This window comes from Mauremys reevesii, linkage group 1, assembly GCF_016161935.1.
Source record: "Mauremys reevesii isolate NIE-2019 linkage group 1, ASM1616193v1, whole genome shotgun sequence".
Classification (NCBI taxonomy): domain Eukaryota; kingdom Metazoa; phylum Chordata; order Testudines; family Geoemydidae; genus Mauremys; species Mauremys reevesii.
This window is the reverse complement of record NC_052623.1, coordinates 184,573,635-184,594,900: the sequence shown is the minus strand read 5'-3', so window position 1 is coordinate 184,594,900 and position 21,266 is coordinate 184,573,635. Positions and strand designations below refer to the sequence as shown.

The window sequence follows — 21,266 nt, the reverse complement described above, 5'->3', positions numbered from 1 at the left end:
GGGCACATGTCCTTACATGCTTTGCTGAATCATAGGGGTAGCCATTGGCTCCACACTGTACGAGGCCTCCTCAGGAAAGGCTCCCTGAAGAGCGTATTCCTTTCAATGGCCCATCACCACATGGATGCCCCATCAACCAGTGAAGGCTAGTTTGAATGTAAATTTGTCTGGTGGGAGTTACCCAGGAACAGAACATGTTTGAGATACAGACACACAGCAAAGTTTCATAACTTCATATAAAAAGAGGATACAGGCATATAAATGTGATAATCCTACAAAGCAGAGTATAATTTTTAAAATGATATCTTACATGTAAAGACTTTTTGCAACTATGTAAGAGTGGTAGCAACAATTATATAAATAGTCATCATCCTTTTCATACAGTATCACAGTATCTTCCCATAGTTTTCATTTTGAGGACCTGGCATCGATTTGAAACTTATAGTTGTATGGAATTCTTTCTGCTTCTCTTCTCTCTGGTGTCCACTGTCTACTTATAGTCATCTATCTCCAGCCATGTAGAATATCACCTATCACCTCTTGTCTCTGGTGGTTAGGAACTGCAAGGCCTCCTCTCTTGCTCAGATACTTCCGTGTGACAGCCACCATCTCTAGACTGAGAGCTTGTCTAGGCAATGTTATAGCCTGCAGCAGAGGAATGTAAATTTTGGTCTGTACTAGTGTGTGTCTCATGAATTGGCCCACCTGGAATCTGCTGATATGCACTGAAAGTTCCCTAGCACAAGCTAACATAATATTGTTTGAAACAAGACTACATTAATGTGCACTATGAAACTTTGAGTGCTCTCCAGCAAGGTTCGGTTAGTGGATGACATGCTAGTGCAGACTATAATTTATACTCTTTTGGTGTGGACTGCAGCACCATGTAGACAAGCCATTACACCTCTAAGATATCGACAGAAGCTTGGACCTCAGAGGAAGGGGAGGAGAGTGTTGCTGTTATGAAAACAAAAGACAAAACATTTTAAAATGACTTTTCTGACATTTTATGAAATATTGTAAGGACACTAAGGTCAGATGCTATTAAAGCAAATTGACTCCATGTTAAACAACATTTGTCTAATAATGAAATTTCAGAGTACTGGATAAATGACTAGTTTTCTGTTCATGCACAAAGGAAAATTTCATAGAGTAAATGCTCTGGAAGTAACATCTGGTATGAAAAATATATTCTTTCCAAAATCATGTTGTAAAATCTCACTGATGTACACTGAGTATGACCCATTTTGGGTGATGGAGTAGTAAATCAACTCAATAAAAATAGAAACAAATTCGTTCCTGGTTTAATAAGAACTGCATGTAATTAGGGGTTGGCAGTGTGTGGTTGTGTTTGAATTAGTGTCACAAATTCTACAGGAGATGTCCACCATTCCTTCTTAAGACTGTCTGGCAAAAGTTTCCTTTCATTATTATTATTTGCTGTTAGGCATTTGTAATGTGTCAGTGAACATTATATGTGAACAGAAATATTGAAATATATCTTATTACTGCTTAGTTCTGAGCAGGCCACATCCCCAAGAGCAGAGAGTTCATAGAACATTCCCTCAGCCTCTCCAAGCAATTCCTGAAGATAGAGAGCCTGCCATCTTTCTTTATCCATATGTGGATGATAATGATGAAGATACTCTTGTATAATTTTTCAGATCTGGCATTGGAGTGAAAGACCCTTTTTTAATCCCCTAAAGAATCCTTGAATCAATAAAGAACACTAGATGTCAAATAGAACGGTTTTAATTTCACTTCAGCTGTGTCTCTTTCCTTGGACAATTCAGACTTGTTAGCTCCCACTTCAGCTGTCTGGAGTACAAACGTCTTTTGCATTATAAAAGTTGATAGACAATATAAATATGTTTAGCCCTGAATTTACTTCAGTTTATTTTTTTAATTGAAACGTTTAAGTATTAAGCATGATTATCCATTTTAAAAACTTGGGTATATAAATGCTTATTGTGAAATTACTTGAGGGGAGACGGGTTTCTGACATGAAAACTCTCAAGTTTTCAGGGAAGATAAAGCACCACTCTAATATAGTGCAAAAAAAAATGTAACAGCCGTATGTCTATTAATGTTTTCCCTTATTAAACTTTCATTAGTAAAAGAGAGAATGTGCCCTAAGAATGGTGAACTACACTTCAGGAAGTGATAAAGATACTCTTTATTGAAGCATGTTCTCAAAGGCCATTAATCTGTAATTGCAGGCGTGGAGGGGGACAGGAAAGCAAAAACTAGCATTGATTTGAGTTATGTGCTAGCTAAAGCAGAAATCACTTGTCTGTCTTGGCAATATTGGAGCACATTTCTCTCAATAAAAATATAGCATTCATCTATTCTTTTATATTAGTATCTGATTTAAGCTTAATAACTGCATATTTGCAAAACCTTCCTATCTTCACAGCATGAGCACTTAAATATTAACCGTATTTAAATACTTCTCAGTAGGAGCAGTTGTTAGATTTATACTTGCAAAGGGCACTTGCATGTGAGAGGCCTCCGTTTTTTGTATTTTGTGAAGATTAACATAGAGATATCAATAGTTTTGTGGTGATAGTTTACTTTGCTTTCTGACATTTGAAACTTATCATTTTATAGAAGACTAATCTGTTCAAGGTGCTACTTTGTTCTATTTATCTTCTTATGTATCTCTGAATCAATTAACTAAAAAACATTGTCTCCCAGATTATTCTAAAACAGTCTTCTAAGTTGAGAGATCTACATACTAATTTTTACTAAATGTATTTATTAATTTTTAATATCCAGGAAAGAGCACAACTCTGCTGGAAAACAGAGTTGTTCATTTATACTACTGGATTTGAGCCCCCAAAGGTTGGGTTGCATCTAGAAAGGTTAGTATCTAAATTTCCCTAATTTTGGGGAGGAGTGATCTCTCTTGGATCATATTCCAATTAGTTGAGAGAGAGAGAACAGTACTAGGTACACATTAGGTGGCTGTTTCTGAGGATTACCTCTGCAAAATAGCCTCTGCATCTGTATAGCATGAGAGTTTTGTGGTGTCTCTATATGCCAGCAGCTGCTGAGGCAAATTTAGGCTGAACAGAACCTGTAAATAATTACATTATAACCAAAGGTCAGTGTACCAACAAATAAGGAATTCCCTGCGCCCAAATAATTAAGTAGGAATAGGCACTAAATGTGCACTTTCAAATATTTTAATCAATAAATGTTACTTTTGAGCTGGCCACATCACCATGAATGATTTATCACTTGGCAGAAGCTTCTGTTTTTTTCCTGATTCTTCCCAGATGAGGTCCTGTCTGATGTAGGACTCAAAGTACAGATTACTAAATAATGAGAAAACTGCATATCTGCAAAGCTGGTGTGAAATGAATTAATTTCTTTTTTTTAAGTGAATAATGTGTAAAGGGATTTTAACATGATTAAATCAACAAAAAGCAAGTATTTTTTCTTTATTCCTATTGTGTAAATCAGAGAACATTCAAAACTGTTCTGCAGTCAGAGAACTCTTAATTTACAGCTTAAAGTGATAAAATTGATTTGGTTCTATTTACATAGGTGGAAAATAGTAGCTTACTCTTCCTTCTAATTCATCTTAGTGAATGCAATGTAATATATTATTTTAGTTTAAGGACCTTTAGTACATCTCATACTATAACATATTTGTCCTGTGTTTTTAAGTTATATGGATAAGTCAGCTATTTCTTTTGAAAATACACTGTAATTACTCAATGTTACAAAACATACATAAAATTAGCTGCTGTGCTTACTGGAAGTTTTTTAATGTCTTTTTTTTGTTTGTTTTTAACTAGAATACTGATTAATCAAGATCTTAATGTTAATTCTCTCTTGACTTTGAATTTGAATTCTGCTGCAAATAGAAAAGGCATAAGATGTATAATATATTATTCCACAACAATCTTCTATATATGGTATATCATTAATACAGCTTTGAAACTTTACTTGTAGAAGAAAAATACTGCTTTTAGCCATCTTATTTTTAATGAAACAAACAGAATCAGTTTCTTTATCTTGTCATATTTTTTTTAAATGTTCCCTTTATTTTTTAGCAGTTTGCTTAATACAGTGTTGTAGCGTATTTGCCTTTTTAAAAAAAATTTGTCTGCTGCTGCCTGGCTCTGTACTTTCGGTTCCAAATGAGGTGTGTGGTTGACTGGTCAGTTTGTGACTCTGGTGTTCATAACTCTGAGGTTCTACTGTATTTATAACTTTTAAAATAATTCACCTTTACACTATTTTTCATGTTTCACATTTGAAATAAGATTTTTCTGAAGGACTTTCTTGAGGGTTTTTAAGTATTACTGTCATAAACAGACAGTTAAGGGTTAAGAAGTTCACCTAGCCTAGCTGACACCTGGCCAGAGGAACCAATGGGGGGACAAGATGTTTCAAGAGGAAGGAAGGAACTTCTTCCTTTGTTCTATTCATTAAGTTCTGTGCTGGAGTGAAAAGATCAGGGAATCACCCAGGGTAGTGAGTATTAGAGAAGGAATGAATTAGCTTATGTTTATTTTTTTTTGTGACTTTGTCTTTTTGCATTAGAGGGATAATCAAATTGGGTTTTATTTTGTGTAACTAAGGTTTTTCCCCCAGGGGAACATCCTCTGTGTTTTGAATCTGTTGTCTGTGAGAGTAGCTTGCATGCTAATCTCTCAAAGGTATTTCTTTTACACCTTTTCCTTAATTCAAAGTCTTCTTTTTAAGAACCTGATTGATTTTTTCCTTGATTTAAGATCCAAGGGGTTTAGATCGGTGTTCACCAGGAAATTGGTGGTGAAGTCTCTCAAGGTTACCCAGCGAAGGGTTACGGTACTTGGGAGGGAGAGATTTTCAGGGGGAAGACAGAGTTTCCCAACTGACTCATAAACAGCTGGTTTAAACAATTTGGGTGGTGGCAGCAACCAGATCTAAGCTGGTAAGTAAGCTTAGGGGTTCTCATGCAAGTCCCCACATCTGTACCCTAAACTTCAGAGTGGGGGTGAAACCTATGACAATTACATTTTAACTGAAGGGTAGGGATGCTTATTCTTTAACAAAGGCATCTTTTGTCTAGAGTGCTTTGTAGTCCATTAAAATTACATAGGTGTTGTCAAAAAACAAACAAAGAATCTTACTAAAAATTCCTTTAGCCTCTCACTCAGCTTTTGACTCTTGTGATCTGATGATTTCACCGGCTATCCAGTTGCTGTAGCTTTCTAGGGTCGGTGAGACCTGAATTTCTAATATTAACAAAAAACTTGGTTACTTTTTAAGTTATTTTTTGAACAACTTGCAGGGTGCTTTTTACCCATTATAAAAACACAAAAAGGCACAAGTTCATTTTTTTTAATCTGTGGAGATCACTGGGGCCAAGCAGGCTTGTACAGCCCACGTCACTGTGTCCTCTCTGCTCCTTTAATGAGTTACGTAGATTAAAGCAAGTTTGGATATGTCTACAAGCTTCAGATTACATCCCTGGTTGCAGTGTAGATGCAGCCTACATTTACACTTACAAATACTCTGTGCATATCTCTCTGGTTTATTTGTACTCAAGAAGTGCATGTTGGAAGACTTTGAGGACTGTAAACAGCTTATGTTGTTAAATAAAAGTATGCTTGTCGGTGTGTTTTAGCAACTTATGCTGCTGTAGATATTTTTTTTAAAAAGGTTTTAAAAGTTGTGTTCTAACATTTTAAGCACCTCAGGCAGCTTAAATGCATAGACAGCCTTAAAAGTTTTCTTTCTGCTAAAATAAAGAAAAACTTATGGCCAAAAAAAGATGTGCAATTAAAATAAATGGACTTTATAATCAAAGAAAAGGTTAGTGCACCAGTAAGTGTGTGTATATATATATAGTAGTATTTATTTATTTGTGGTTTGTGTGTAAGAGCGTGCTTCTGGAATTCTCTTTATACGGGCAGGCAGTCCCAATATAACCCAATTGACTTCAGTAGGGCTCTGCAAAGACAGAGTGCATTGCAGGATTGAGGTGTAAATGTGTCATTTAACATATTCATTCATATTGTAATTGTTATTATTGTACAATATGTAGCATAAACTATATAGATTGTGCCATGTAATTGAGCTAGCATTGCTATTGAAACCTTAATTTTCCAACTTCCTGAATTTTGATAATTTAGTCACAATTTTAAACCGGCTACAGGCAGTATAGTTATTGGTAGCTTTCTTCTTCCAATGAAAAAAATGAGTTTTTAAAATTATTTTAATGTAAGATGTTTGCTTTCTGTTGATCTGCAAATCACAGAAATGTATAATTTACTTTGGAGCTAAGCCTTGGCTAGTAGGAAATTTTGGTTCTGATTTTTCAAATACAGCATAAACCATATTTCTATGGATTTAACCACATTTTGAGAAACAAAGAAAAGTAGTAGTAAGGAATATCTAGATTAAAAGTAACATGGATGTTATATTGGATTAGTCATTTCTAAAACAAATTCAGCCTAACTTCCTCCATCTTAAAATTGCATGCTGTTAAAATGAAAATTATCAGAGGGGTAGCCGTGTTAGTCTGGATCTGTAAAAGCAACAAAGAATCCTGTGGCACCTTATAGACTAACAAGCTCATGCTGCAAAATGAAAATTGTTTTGGTAGAATGAAATTTTGTATGGAAAAACAATGAAGAACGTTGTTTGACATGTTCATTATGATGGAACAACATCCAGTAGAATATGGCTGGTATAAGTATTAACTAGAGAATACATTGTGTTAGGAAACTTTGTATATTTTCATGTCTTAAACTTTAGAAATTGTTCCTATTAATATTCTAGTTGGGAAGTTCTGAGATTCCTTCTCTCTAATTTGAGATGGTGGATAGAAGAATATGGCTTTGATGGCTTCCGGTTTGATGGTGTTACATCTATGCTATATCACCATCATGGAATTGGTAAGTAGATTAATCAATCTAGTTTTTAATTAAAGAATACCCTGCCTCTTGGTCTTACTGCGGTACTTTTCAGGAAATGGTAATAACAAAAAGATGCACTGGGTAGATCTACATTTAAGCTATTTTAAAATAGCAACTTTGTTAATCTTTTGCTGTGCTGCAATTAAATGGATTATTTCAAATGTTTGGGTTTTTTTAAAAGCTTCACACTTGTAAATCTGACTCATTATATTTGGGCCTTGATCTTTTTTGGTCACTAGGTACGGGCTTCAGTGGAGATTACCATGAATATTTTGGTCTACATGTGGATGAAGATGCCCTCGTTTATCTAATAATGGCCAACCACATGATTCATTTATTGCATCCAGAATCTATAACAGTAGCTGAGGTAATATTAAGTTTAGCCATTTCTTTATATCCGAATAAAAGTTTATAGTATCAGTAAATAAGTGTACTCTTGAAATGTCAGTCTGACTTTATTACAACTTCTTTAGTTATTCGTATATTTCACATCATTTAAAATGAATCAATTTCCATTGTAGTGAACATTACCTGCTAGTTATTAGTGACAATTTTGTTAAAGAAAAATATCAGCAGATAAATACTAAGGGTGGATTGGTTCCTTCTTCATACAATCATCTGTGTGTTCGGGGGGGAGGGTAGAAATTAAGTATTAATGATGATTTTTCTTTCCATTAGTCGGATATTATGGATGCTGTGGGTTAGCTTGTATGAAGGTTCTTAGTTTAGATATCATTGCTTTGCTTGCTTGTTATTGCTCTATGATTGCCAAATGTTGACTAGTTATTCATGGTACCAAATGTTCACAATTAACAGTCCCAAAGACTATGCTGATATAATTCAATATATGCATAATTGACAATTATATGCTGATATAATTCAATATATGCATAACTGATAATTCCCCTCTGTGCTAAATATGATAAATTTTGAAGTTTCTTAAATGTTTATGCTAATTTAGATTTAACATTAAAATTGTCTGGGTTTCTGAGCAAGTAGGATTCTTGCTCATGTCGATTCCATTCTAGGTGTGTGTGCACCTACGTGCCCAGTCGTTGGAGGTTTTTGCCTTAGTGGTATCCATAGTGCCAGCTGTGGCGCCCACTTGCGTTCCGCGCTCATGTGTCGGTATATCAGGCGCCACCGGCCCTATACTCTCTCAGTTCCTTTTTACTGCCTGTGGTGGTTAGTTGAAGTGCCTTTCCTTTCATAGCAAGGGCTAGCAGTTTTGTCTCTTTTGACTTTGAGCCTTAGGGATTTGTAAATAGTTGTTTATAGTAGTTAGTGTTAAGTAGTTCTTAAGTGTAGTTAGGAGTTAGAAATTAGAGTCACAGCAGGGACTTTGCTCCATGCCCCTTTCTCCAAGGTTTAAGCCAGGGGTCTCAAACTCAAAAGACCATGAGGGCTAGTTCATTGGCCTGAGGGCCGCATCACTGACACACTCCCCCTCACTGTCCCCGGCCCTGTCCCCACTCCATCCCTTCCATGAGGCCCCGCCTCTTCCCACCCCTCCCTGCCCCCATTCCAACCCCTTTCCTGAAGTCCCCACCCCAACTCTACCCCCTCCCTGCCCACAGAGGGTGCATGAGGGGTGTGGCAGTGGCTCAAGGCAGGGAGTTGCAGTGCAGCAGGAGGTTGGGGTGCAGGCAGGGGCTCAGGTTGCAGAAGAGGTGTGGGATGCAGCAGGGGTCTCAGGGCAGTGGGTTGGGGTGCAGGAAGGGTGTGGGATGCGGTGGGGGCTCAGGGCAGGGGGTTGGAGTGTGGTAGGGGGTTGAGGTTCAGGTAGGGGGCTCAGGGCGGGGGATTGGGATGTAGGCAGGGGGCTCAGGGCAGGGGGTTGAGGTGCAGGCAGGGGGCTCAAGGCAGGGAGTTGAGGTGCAGCAGGTGGTTGGGGCACAGGCAGGGGGTTCAGGGCAGGGGATTGAGGTGCAGAAGGCGTGTGGGATGCAGCAGGGGGCTCAGGGCAGGGGGTTGAGGTGCAGGCAGGGGGCTCAGGGCAGGGGGTTGGAGGGCAGGATGCAGCACACTGGGCCCCGGCCCAGCCCCAGTCCCGCCCTGCTCAGCTCCTCTGCGGGACGTAGATGGAACCATGTCCCTGCGGCCCCTGGGGAGGGGGGATACAGGGCTCCGCATGCTGCTTGCCGGACCTCCAGGTACCTCCCCCGAAGCTCCCATTGGCCGCAGTTCACCGTTCCCAGCCAGTGGGAGCTGTGGGGGGTGGGGCGGTGCCTGAAAGCCAGGGCAATACACAGACGGAGCCCTCTGCTCTCCCCCCCCATCCCCCTTAGCTCCCCCGGCTGCAGGGATGTGATTCCAGCCTCTTCAGGGAGCGGCGCGGGGCTCGAGGGGGGCAATCTTGAGACTGTAGTTTGCCCACCCCTGGCCTGGAGGTAGGCTGGGGGGGCGGGCGTGGGCTGCTTGGAGGGCCACAGGAAATAGCCCCGTGGGCCATGTGTTTGAGACCCCTGGTTTAAGCCCTGCACGAACTGTAACAGGCCTCTCCCTATAAGTGACCCCCAAGTGCTGTCTGAAGTGCTTGGGGGAATCATATGTGAAGGAGAAGTGTCACTGTAAAAATTTTTGACCCAGGACTCGGAGTGGGATATTCAGTTCCGGGCTTTCCTCATGGAGGCTGCCCTTTGTCCAGCTTCCGAATCATCCCTCTAAGACTCGCCTACTACCTCAGCCTCGGTGCGCACTGCACCCCGAGCACCTGGCTCCACGCAGCACTGCTCCCTATCCCCAGTGTCCAGAAAGAAAATGAAGGTGCATGGCTCCCCTGCACCATGCAAAAAAGGCCATGGGGCATCAGGCAAAGGACCCAGTTCGGGCCGCCAGCCACTCTGGAGCCACATTGGATGTGTCTTCCTGGTCAAGGCCCTTAGCCCCTTAAAGTATCCACCACCGACTCCTAGGTAGGGGACCCAAACTCCCCCGGCACTGAGTGAGCATAGGCCTCTGCCCATGCTGCTGGCAGACTCTCTACTAGGGAAAGCCAGCTGCTAAGACCCCTCCAGAAGTGGTAGAACACCGCCAGTCCCCCGAGACAAGGCAGCACTCTCCATCAGCGCACTGCAGATCTCTAGCGTCGCAGCCCTGATCCTCTGTGGCTCACCCTCGGTCACCAGCACTGCGATCACAATCCCTGCCATCTCTACATGGATCGCCTTGGGGAAGGCGCCGGTCTCTGTTCCACGGGCATTGTTTTCCCTCCCTTCAGTTGTCCTTAAGCCCTGATCTTTGTCATCTGCCCTGTGGGAGTTCTCCCCGTCATGATTCCAGTCCCCCTGGCCCTGGTCCCCTTGATATTGGCACCAATCCTCTCATTCCAAATACCGGTCTCCGGCAGCGACGGTCAGCAGGCAGACACAGGCGTCAACAGCCCCTCTGTGGTCACTGGAAGGGGATTCCTCCGGCACAAAAGGGCAGTTCAGCCCCTCGCTAAGACATCACTGGCACAAATGGGCACCTGACGCCTCATTGATGTCTATGGCGCTACCTTGGCAGCATGGCCAGTAGCCTTATTGGAGTGCGTGGGGCATGCCAGTTGTGATGATGCTCCCTTCGCACTGCTCATCTGCCACTGCCTCAGACCAACACTGGCGTCACCAGCAGCAGCAGACTCAGTGCATGAGACCTACTTGGAAGTTGGGGTAGAGGAGACAATGCCCACCCTAAAACTTCCCTCTCCCATGGGGGATGATGTGCCAGAGCCTCCCCTGGCAATATAGTCATCATCTTCATCCCCAGATGAGGCAGTCGTGGGACCCTTGAGGGTTTTAAAGATCACCAGGCCCTGCTTTGACAGGTGGCTGAGAACTTGGGCCGACAGATGGAGGAGATAGCCGAGCATGCGGGCACCTTGCATGACTACCGGTGCATGACAAGATCCTGAAAATTGCCGAGGTCCTCTGGCAAACCCTGTAGTCCATCCCTCCTACCTCCAAAAGGGTTGAGAAGAAGTACTTTGTCCTGGCCAAAGGGTTCAAATAACTTTTATATCCACCCAACTCCGGGCTCACTGGTTGCCTCTGTGGCCAATGAAAAGGACAAGCAGGAGCACACTAGTTCAACTCCCAAAAGTAAAGAGCCAAAAGACTGGACCCTTTTGGGAGAAAAATTTATTCAACAGCCAGCCTGCAATTCCAGGTGGTGAACCATCAGGCTCTCTTGGGCAGGTACAATTTTAAGTTATGAAACTCCCTCCATAAATTCAAGGAGTCCCTCCCTCAGAGTCTGGCCTGGGAATTTGGCACTCTGGTGGAGAAGGGCTCTCTACAGATGCGGTGGACTCGGCAGCTAGGGTTGTCATGTTAGTGGTGGTCATGAGGTGCAGCTCCTGACTTCAGACCGCCTGCCTGTCCCAAGAGATGCAGACCTTTATCCAGGACCTCCTATTGGATGGGAATGGTCTCTTTTTGGAACAGACTGATACGAGGCTGCATGGGTTAAAGAACACTTGCGCCATCCGTCTCTCACTGGGCATGCATACGCTGCAGTCTACATGGAAACAGTTCAGTTGCCCCTGCTGCCAAGACCTTGTTAGCCTTGTCAATGGTCAGTTTTTGGTTTCAAAAGATTGTTGGCATGCAGAATAGCTAATGGTAATATCAAACTCCAAAGCAGTAAATTTCTGTTAATTGACCGTTGGGTGTTTTTCACTGATATTTATGTTAAGAAAAAGAAACTCTAAACTCATAAGAATTTCTTGGTTAGTATAATAGTACTGTGTAATGCATCTGGGTTTGTTGTTTGTTTGTTTCTCATTCCAGCCACCTAGAAAAGACACATGCAGGATGCATCTGATGTGTCATGAGGAATGTGAAGACCTATTTTTTAATCCACACTATTTTATTAAGAATTCCAATTTCAGCCTTCAGAAAATAAAATAAGGCTAATTTCAGTTGTATGTGGCATCCTAATATATAACTGACCACTGTATACCAAAGTGCTGTTAAGAGCATAATGACATCAGGAATCAAAAATAGCAACTGATGAAAAGAAGCTATTATTTGATGCATAAAACTTAAGGTGGCTATATTGATCTTTCTGTTCACTTCAAGTAAAATTGGTTCATCATCTAGGGAATGATAGTCAGATTATCAACATTCCTACCAGTGACACTTTGAATTCAGCCTGTTTGTATTATCTGGTTTAAGATTTTTTTTAAACAAGATTGGTCTTCAATTTATTCTCTTTAAATTGAAAACTACGGTACCTCAATTCAATACATCGTTTTTCTGTCTAGGGGGAGTCTATATACAAAATGTGGAATTGAACCACATGCTAATGATAGAAAGAGATTGGGGTGGAGGAACTATTGATATGATTTTAAATTAAAATGGTTATCATGAATTTGTGCTTGCATGTAATGACAGTTGAATAAGTACCTCATGAGAAGAGAGTTTTGTCTAGAGTATGACATATTGTCGTATCTTCCTTGAAGAGTTGTCTGATCACTTTAAGTAAAGAATTTTGTAATTTTCTGTGTATTCCCCATCTAGCTTTCCCTTAATAATTTCTATGCTCAAGGTAACTTTCAGAGTCGTAAGATTCCTTTTTTGACCGAATCCTTCAACTCCCGCCGACAAAAAAAATAAAACTGTACCTATAAAGTTGCCTTACATCTGGATGGCTGGTTACCCATCTCTGGGTTTTTTTTGGTGCTAATAGAAGTTGTTATAGGCCAAATAGTGCTACTGGGACCAGCCTGTTAGGCTACTAATGTCCTCTGTTCTTTGTTTCGCACCATGCAGGATGACACACACACTGCTGCCAGACAGGAGTACAGTGTAGAAGGAGATAGTATGTTGGCTGATTAAGGTTTCCTTCCTTCAGCCTTTCATTTAAAGTGAGAATTAAATGATTTTGGTAATAATGAAAACAAATGTTAATAACCAAAATTACATCAGACACTTCATGCAAAACATTGATTTTCTGGAAGGCTACAAATAAATCCATTAGTAGTTTCAGGTATAGGAAAGCATCAGACTTCTCTGTGAAATTTTAGGCCTGATATCTAATGTATTGCTCCATTCCAACTAGCAAATGTGTTTTTACACTTCAAACTTGAGTTGCCTGTAAATCTAAACACAGTGGTATGCATAAGCTATTAGTTTAAAAATGTGAACAAAGTTAGCACTAATGTTTCTATTTATGCCACTGCTGTAGACAAATATGTTATGTCAAGTTTTTATGTTTAAAAATTCTGGCACTTAAAACTGTAGATATTAGCTTGAGAGAGAACAGTAGTTACTTGGTTGGCAAAGCTCAAAGCCTCATAGACTTCAGAACATCATGCTGTCAGGAACTTACCAGCAGGGCCGAATCCAGGTACCCAGGAAGGACTAGCCACCGAATTGCCGCTGAAGAATGAAGCAGCACGGTAGAGCTGCCGCCGATCGCGGCTTTATTTTTTTTATTTTATTTTATTTATTTATTTATTTTGCCCTTTGGGGTGGCAAAAAAGCTGGCCCTGCTTACCAGAGACTGCCCTGCATGTTTCAGCAGGTGAGCAGCCATGAATGCCATGTGCCTGACCAACTTAGGAGAGCTGTTAGACTCCCCTCCTCCACACTGCCTTAACTGCTTGGGAAGGGAGAACTACTTCCATGGACCTCGTTGGTTCTGTTCACCTTATAGGAAGGTATCCATATGGGAAGAGCCCAGAAGTGTAGAAAATCTTGTGACTAGTGTAGAAACTCTTTTGTCAACCAATTTTAACACTTTCAGGGTTCCTTACATTTGTGTTTAAATAAAAATATCCACACTTAGCCCTGGTTTACACTGGGGAAATAACGTAGCTGAAGTCGACGTACTTAGATCGACTTACCATGGTGTCTTCACCAAAGTGAGTTGATTGCTGCTGTTCTCCCATCCACTCTGCCTGCGCCTCTCGTGGTGGTGAAGTACAGGAGTTGACGGGAGAGGGCTTGGGGATTGATTTCTCACGTCTAGACTAGACACGATAAATCAATCCCCGCAGGATCGATTGCTGCCCGCTGATCCGGCAGGAAGTGTAGACATACCCAGAAACTTCTCTCAAGTCTGCTACAGAAAACATTATACCAAATAGAAGACACAAGAGTGTGTTTAAAATCAAAGTGAAAAATCCCCATGCAAGGTCCTCGATCACTTTATCGCATTTAACCATATACCATCCACCTGGATCTTCTAAACTGGGGCAGCTTTCTCCTAGAGTAGATCAAATGTAGCAAAAAGGCTTTTTTTCCCCACATGAAATGTGGCTTACTGTGGTTACTTTTTTGAATGTGGCAAAATGTGTGCTGACATTGCAAAAGTTGCGCTGGAAATACTCTTACAGCTTGTTTGAAAATCTTTTATTCACCCAATAGTTAAAAAAAAAAAATCACAAATTTTTAGAGATATGCCATAATTGAAGGGTTGGAAATTTCTTCTGTGTTTATAAAGTGGGGGCCATCCCTTCAGAAACAATGCTATGTGATGAAAGTGACCAGTCATGTGGTATATTCAATAAATGATACATTTACAAGCTTGAATTACGTTTTAAGGGAGAGAACAACGCTGATCAGAATTTCAATCCGTGTTTTTGATTTGAATTCCTTGGGCACTTCCATTAAAGTGTTAAAGGAAATTATCCCACTGGATTCAAGGTAAGGAATCTGGGATTGAGTTTTATGAGCATATCCTAATTGTTAGAGCTAGTTGACTGGATTATTTAGTTTACATACATCCAAGTAGTCTTAAAATAAATAAATAAATCAGTGCTAGCTCTCATCACACTAAAAATAGTGTAGCTATGACAGTGCAAGTTGTAGGAAGGGCTAGCTGCCCTGAGTAAATTCCTGTGGTCTCTGATGAGCTCATACTTGGAGTGACTAGCCCCGGCGCTCCCGTGGCTACACTCTCTTTTTAGCATACTAGCTCATTCAGAATTAGCGTGGGGTATGTCTCCTTAAACTGGGAGTCTCACCCTCAGCTCAGAAACTACCAGCATTACATTAAAGTGTAATTGTATGCTCTGCACCTGTAGACTTTGTATAGCAGTAATGTTTGGAACTTGATATCTGATGCCTTTTTTTAACAGGAAGCTTTCTTAGGGTGGAAAATGTAAAGAACCACTTGAAGTTTTAGCAAAATAATGTTGCAATGTATTCTTTATTCAAGGATGTTTCTGGAATGCCAGCTCTTTGTTGCCCTGTTGCCCAGGGAGGAGGTGGATTTGATTATCGGCTGGCCATGGCAATTCCAGATAAATGGATACAGGTGAGAAAACAAGATTCGCTTTTGTATTTTCCGCTATTAAGGTATGTTTATATAAATAAACCTAAATACTACAGGTAACTTTGTTCTGTTGAATACATTAGTTTGCAGTTTTAGCGGTTCCCTCTGCTCACTACCTTCCCCACGCACACACTTTTTAAAATCTTTATAGTCTCTAGCCAGGACTCCAGAGGTTGGATTAGGGAGTCATGCCACCATTATGGCTCAGGCCCTTCTTTTTGATGACCTGGGGCTTTTGGTGTGAGGTTGGTGGGTGGTCTTTGTGTTCTGGTTGATTTTATTTTTCTTTGTACTGGTGAGCATAGACAGCTTTGTTGGATTTAAGTTCTATCCCAAAAGCCTATCTCTTGCAACAGCTCTTTTTATCTCTGAAAATTGAAATAAACATGTGTATATAATAATTGTATATTTATGTACAAGATATGATAATGAAATGAGCCCTCTGTAAGTTGAATGTAGCAACTTTTATCTAACACAACTTAAAAAGTAAACAACAAAAAACATATACATACACAAGAACATGCTGTGCCACACACCAACAACCACTACAATGTTTATAAAAAGAATAAAAAAACTGTAAATGTGCTTAAAGAGCAATGATACATTTAACAAACTGCAATAGCTCATATAAGAAATGGATTTAAATCACCTTCTCCTTAATACAAGGAATCCCCCAAAAAAGGAATAAAACAATAAACAATCTCAAAAGGCTGGCAGACCCTTCAGAGAATTGGTCTTTCAATTAGACATAAGATTAGACTGTGTAAGATTTTGTGTGCAAGATTAGAAGCAAATCCCTAATGATACCATGATCATCTTAAAGCAATAAATATTCCATATGAGCATTAATGACCTCAATAAGAGCAGCGAGTAACTTAAAGAAAAATAAAATATGAGTTTCATTATCCTTAGTATCTTTACTCGCAAAAGTGTGTGACAGGGAGGGGGTGGTGTCCTGAAACTCACAGTTGTAAACGCCATTAGGTGTGTGGGATGTTTTTCTCAATTGAAAGTCATGTCACCAACAAGCCCCAGCTGATGTTCATGAAGTTCTGTAAGTATATCCTTGGAGTAGCAAGTAACAACCAGTGCTAATGAGGACTGGTTAGAGCTTTCTTTCCATCAGCTTTCTTGAGCCGGTTTTGGGTAGGGAGTGATGGATGGTCTCTAGAGTAGTAAGAAGCAAACCAGCCTCTTGGAGACAAGAAAGCTGTTTGACTTTTCAATAAGGTACCTTTTGGTGCCTTTATATCACGTACGAGAACATTGATATATGAATTGAACAAGTTCTGCTGACAATTGAACAAGTGATGCGTCTTTTTCAGATTACTGCTTGTTTCCATTCCTAACTCCACTGGAGGGTCAACAACATCTGTTTTCTCATAAATCAGAAATACTCATTCCAAAAAATAGGCTAATAAGATATATGCCATGTATGCTTCTATTAAGCCAAACCCAGTTTGTTGAGAATTTTCTTATAATTAGTGACTTTGGAGTAATGGTTTCTACCTTCTCATTGTTGTGTGATCAAAGTATTTAGCATGGAACAGCAGGTTAGTCTGTTTACATATCTGTTAATTTGTACTTCCTTGACTGCATGCCAGGTGGCTGCTGCAGTGGTTTTTAACAATATAGTGTAATGTTAAACTCCCTGGATATATTACTGAAATTTTTTAATATACCATTTTAATTGATATTCTTCAGAAATGATTTTATTTTTTAAGGTTAAACTACAACAAAAAACAGTCAATGGAGGCTTATGAAATATTGTGTAACAAAGAAGAGAGAGGGCTTCAACACTGAAATTACTCTGTGTAGTCGACCATTAAAATGGTGCCAAGTATCCCTTAATGTTTTATAAAGCAGAAAAGAGATTAATTTGAATAATGTTGACATGCTATGGTTATTAATCAAAAGTTGGCAGTTGATATGGCAGAAAACATGAAACATGGGTTTAGAAATTCTAAATAGTATTAAAGTGAGTTCAGAAAGGAATCCCATTTGGGAGATCAAATAGGGGAAGCACATCACTCCTAGTTTTTTGGGTTTTTTTTGTTGTTTTTTAAATTAGGAGTGACTAAGAATAATACCACCATTTTACTATTTAGGGAAAACTTTAAATGCCATGGAAAAAATATAGAATGCAGTGTAGTTGAAACAAAAGTAATGTTGGAATTACCTTTAACAGATAATTAAAGAGTTGAAAGATGAAGACTGGAATATGGGCAATATAGTGCATACGCTGACAAACAGACGATATGAAGAGAAATACATTGCATATGCGGAGAGCCATGATCAGGTACTATAAATATTTTGATAAAAACTGTATGGAGGAGCAAATTAGTATGTTTTACATAAGTAAGTGCAAAAACTGAATACCATAGTCAAGATTTTTTTCTGTGCCCAGTGCCTTTTGGGACAATTTTATAAAGGGGGTGTGACTTTCAGAGGGTGAGTGGTCAGCGCAATCTGAAAATCCTGGCCTTGTTAAGGCAAATCAAGTGGAACACCAAAAATTTGTGACAATTTTGGTTTATATATATATATTTTTTTAATATGGTTTGCCACCTGGAGTCCTTCTGTTAATCTAATTCACAAAAACAGTGCTCATGTGAGTATCACATTGTCTTCAAGGGGAAGAATCACCAGTGTAAGAGCTGCAGAACCAGGTGCTAATTTAATTTCTAGTTAATCATTCTTTAGCAATTTATTTGGGGTTGGGGAATGAAAGAGGAAGAGGCAACGTTAAGGCTGGAAACTTCAAAGCACCGAAGTCCTGTAAATAAAAGTCCCACAGCAAGTGTACATCAGCTTACTTGCATATATGTAATAGTCTCTAATACTATGTATGTTGTTTAAATGCATGCTTTATGTATGCTGAATCTAATGTAGGTTAAGATAAGATTGCTTTGAGAGTCATTTTTGAATTTTCTGGTTTTGTGTGTATTTAAGTTTTCGATAATAAGTCTTCAGCCTTTTGGCTGATATTCACATGATCAAACCCAGTTAAATCTGTTTAAATGTGATTGGGTCACTCTAGACTGTATGGCCCAGAGTACAGCAAATGTTTTATTTTTATTTGTATCCAGTGAGAACATACCAAAATGGCCAGCCATATTGATACCTTCTACAGCCACTGTAAATGAAGCTTCCCCTGTTTATAGGACATGTTGGAGTCTTTCATCCATCAAACATATCTCTTAAAATTGTTTTGTTAATGGAAACAAATTCTTAGACTTTGAAAGAGGCTTTATTTAGGCTATAAATAATTTGAAAGCCTTCTTTAAGTATCTGGTTAGTTTCCTCAGTTGAAAAACATAAGAATTGTCATACGGGGTCACACCAATGTTCTATCTAGCTCAGAATCGTATCTCCGACAGTGGCCAGTATCAGAGTTGAGGGGGAGTGTTGGAGTGATTCAGCCCTGTCTTCTCCTTCTGGCTCCCTACATTTAGGGGCACTCTGAGCATGGGGTTACTTCCGTGACCATCTTGGCCAATGTCCACTGATGGATCTAGCCTTGATGAACTTGTCTTGTTCTTGTTTGAAGCCAACTATGCTTTTGGCTTTTACAACATCCCTGGCAACAAGTTCCACATGTTAATTGTGTGGTGTGTGCAAAAGTACTTCCTCTTGTTTGCAATAAACTTGCCATCTGTTAATTTCATCAGATGACCCCGGGTTTTTGTGTTGTGGAAACGGGTAAATAACACTGCCCTATTTACTTTCTCCACATCTTTTGTGATTTTATAGTCCTCTGTAATATCCCTCTTTAATCGTCTCTTTTGTAGATTAAGCAGCCCTGATCTTTTTAGTCTCTCCTCATATGGAAACTGTTTCATACTCTTGATTTTCTTTGTTTCTCTTTTGTAAACCTTTTCTAGTTTCACTATATCCTTTTGCACCCAGAAGTCCCCACCTTATAGGCTTGCTTGCTTGTTTTTCCCCTCTCTAAAGCCAGCTGATGCTCTTTACACAGAGCTTCTCACTGTGCTTTGAACATTGGGGTCCTGATCTTGACTGGGACTGTGGATTCTACTGCAAAAGGCATATTATTTTGTGATTATTCATTCCCTTGGAAGTTGGATCCCCATCCGGATTTTTCATGTGGAAAAATGGCTGCTTAACCTAGATCACAAAATATCAATACTCTCTTTTTTTAAATTTTCATATTATGGACTGGATCCTGTCTGTTGTTTTTATTTTCTCATATAGCAAAGTATTTTGTTTTGAACATTATAGTTAATAGTACACAATTTGGACTGAAAAAACCCATAGCTTTTATTCTTCTGCAAAGTTCTGTCTGCTACAGTATGTTTTTGAGTTAACTATGGACAGTGATGCAAATGAAGTAACCAGTTTGTCGTGACAGACTCTTTCCCTGGTAAACTGAAACCCGGTACTGTTTTTTTGTGGGTGGTTTTCTTTTTGTGGGTTTTTTTCTTTGTGTTTTCAATATCCTATACAGCTATGTTAGACTTTAGGCTTCAGTGTTTTTGTTTTCCATCTTAAAAATCATAACTGGATGGCAGACATTTAAAAAAAAACCATTTATACTGAGAAAATTGAGATAAGCTTTTACTTCTATTATCTTAGTTTGAACTTATTTACTGGGAAAATGGCTTGCTTTCCAACATGGCGTTTTTAACTACCCAACCTATTGTATAAAGGAGAAAATGAAAGTTCAAAATAGGGTATAAAATGGAAATTGGACTGATTCAACCCAAATTATAGCCATCTGTGAACACACAAAATAGTATATTTACATCAATCCTTGGATGTTCAGTTGAAAGCTGTACTAAAATAAACCGGGTTAGACAGCATTTATGGGACATTGTTTTTATATAGGAATAGACATTAGCAATTTTTTTTTAAACAATAAATGAAGTAATCTTTCCTTCAATAGATTTGCCAATATTCTTGTTCCAATAAGCTATTTTCTAGAATAAGTGTCAGTGCTTGATGGAAGGAATACCCTATTCTGTGCTATCTATGCATAAAGATTTAGTGTACCATTAACAAGCTATGGAGGCAACAGCTTTTGGGGGTATCTGAAACAGCAACGTTAGTAGCATTTGAATAAATAGCTAGTTGCAATGTTTACACATGCTTTCTACAAAACTAGGCATTTTTCATCGGCCTTGAAACAGCTGCTTGATCTGGTGGACACAGCAAGTGATCTTCTGATGCTCATGCTCTGTCATCAAAGCACTTTGGGTGAAATCCTGGTTCCACTGAAATCAATGGCAAAACTGCACTGACTTCAGTGGGGCCAGAATTTTTGCATGTCCCCATTTCCAGAGCTATAAAATGGGGATAATGCTATAGTTGTGTAATGCATATGTTACAAGTGTACTCTAAATCTTGGGAAATATTTACACAATACAGCATTTCAATGGATTTTTGAATTTTCAAAATAGTCTTATGGCTGCTTTTTCCATTTCTGTACTATGTACATGTATGCAAAAGACTTCTGTGGTTGTTCTCCTGTAGGCTGAGAGAAAGGAAGCCCTAATCACAGAATTGATTAATACTTATCCTGTGGCATAAAGTACAGTAGTTATCAAGTTAATTATTTTACTGAGTACCATGTCTCTCTTACAGCCGTTCTGTCAAATGCAGTGCTTGTGTGTGTGTGTGTGTGGGGGGGTTGTAGCATATAAAACACAATACATGCAAAACACTCATTTAGCATGTACAATATAAATATGTGCAGTGCTCATTTTGATTTACTTACTATTAAGTACATATTGTTCTGTTATACAAAATCTGAGTTTGTATGACAGTCAATTCTTTGTGTGTGAGGGGGTGATTTCCTTTGTCTAGGCTACTAAAATGGATACTAAATTTAAAGTACTGAAATAAGAATTGTATTTAAATCATCTTTACATAAAAATGCATCTTCTGGTATCTATAAACAAGAAGATTATTTTGATAATTCAGTTTTCGATTTCTGAATACCTACTTAACACACAGTTAAGTTTATAAATGGCTTAAATGTTGGAATTGCTACTGAACCAATAAATCAAGCAAATGTGTAAGCCTGTCTGAAAAATCTACTTGAAATGGCTTCAAAAATAA

At 39.3% G+C, this 21,266-nt stretch overlaps 1 protein-coding gene across 2 annotated transcripts in view; it reads left to right on the top strand.

The window, feature by feature from the left end:
- The window catches only part of GBE1 (1,4-alpha-glucan branching enzyme 1), a 298,040-nt gene that overhangs the window by 186,670 nt on the left and 90,104 nt on the right, over positions 1–21,266 (top strand). For both annotated transcript variants that reach the window (XM_039535439.1, XM_039535447.1), the window contains exons 8-11: positions 6,784–6,899; positions 7,160–7,287; positions 15,069–15,167; positions 17,374–17,484. In XM_039535439.1, coding sequence (XP_039391373.1) covers positions 6,784–6,899; positions 7,160–7,287; positions 15,069–15,167; positions 17,374–17,484 — 454 coding nt within the window. The remainder of the gene's footprint in view (positions 1–6,783; positions 6,900–7,159; positions 7,288–15,068; positions 15,168–17,373; positions 17,485–21,266) is intronic.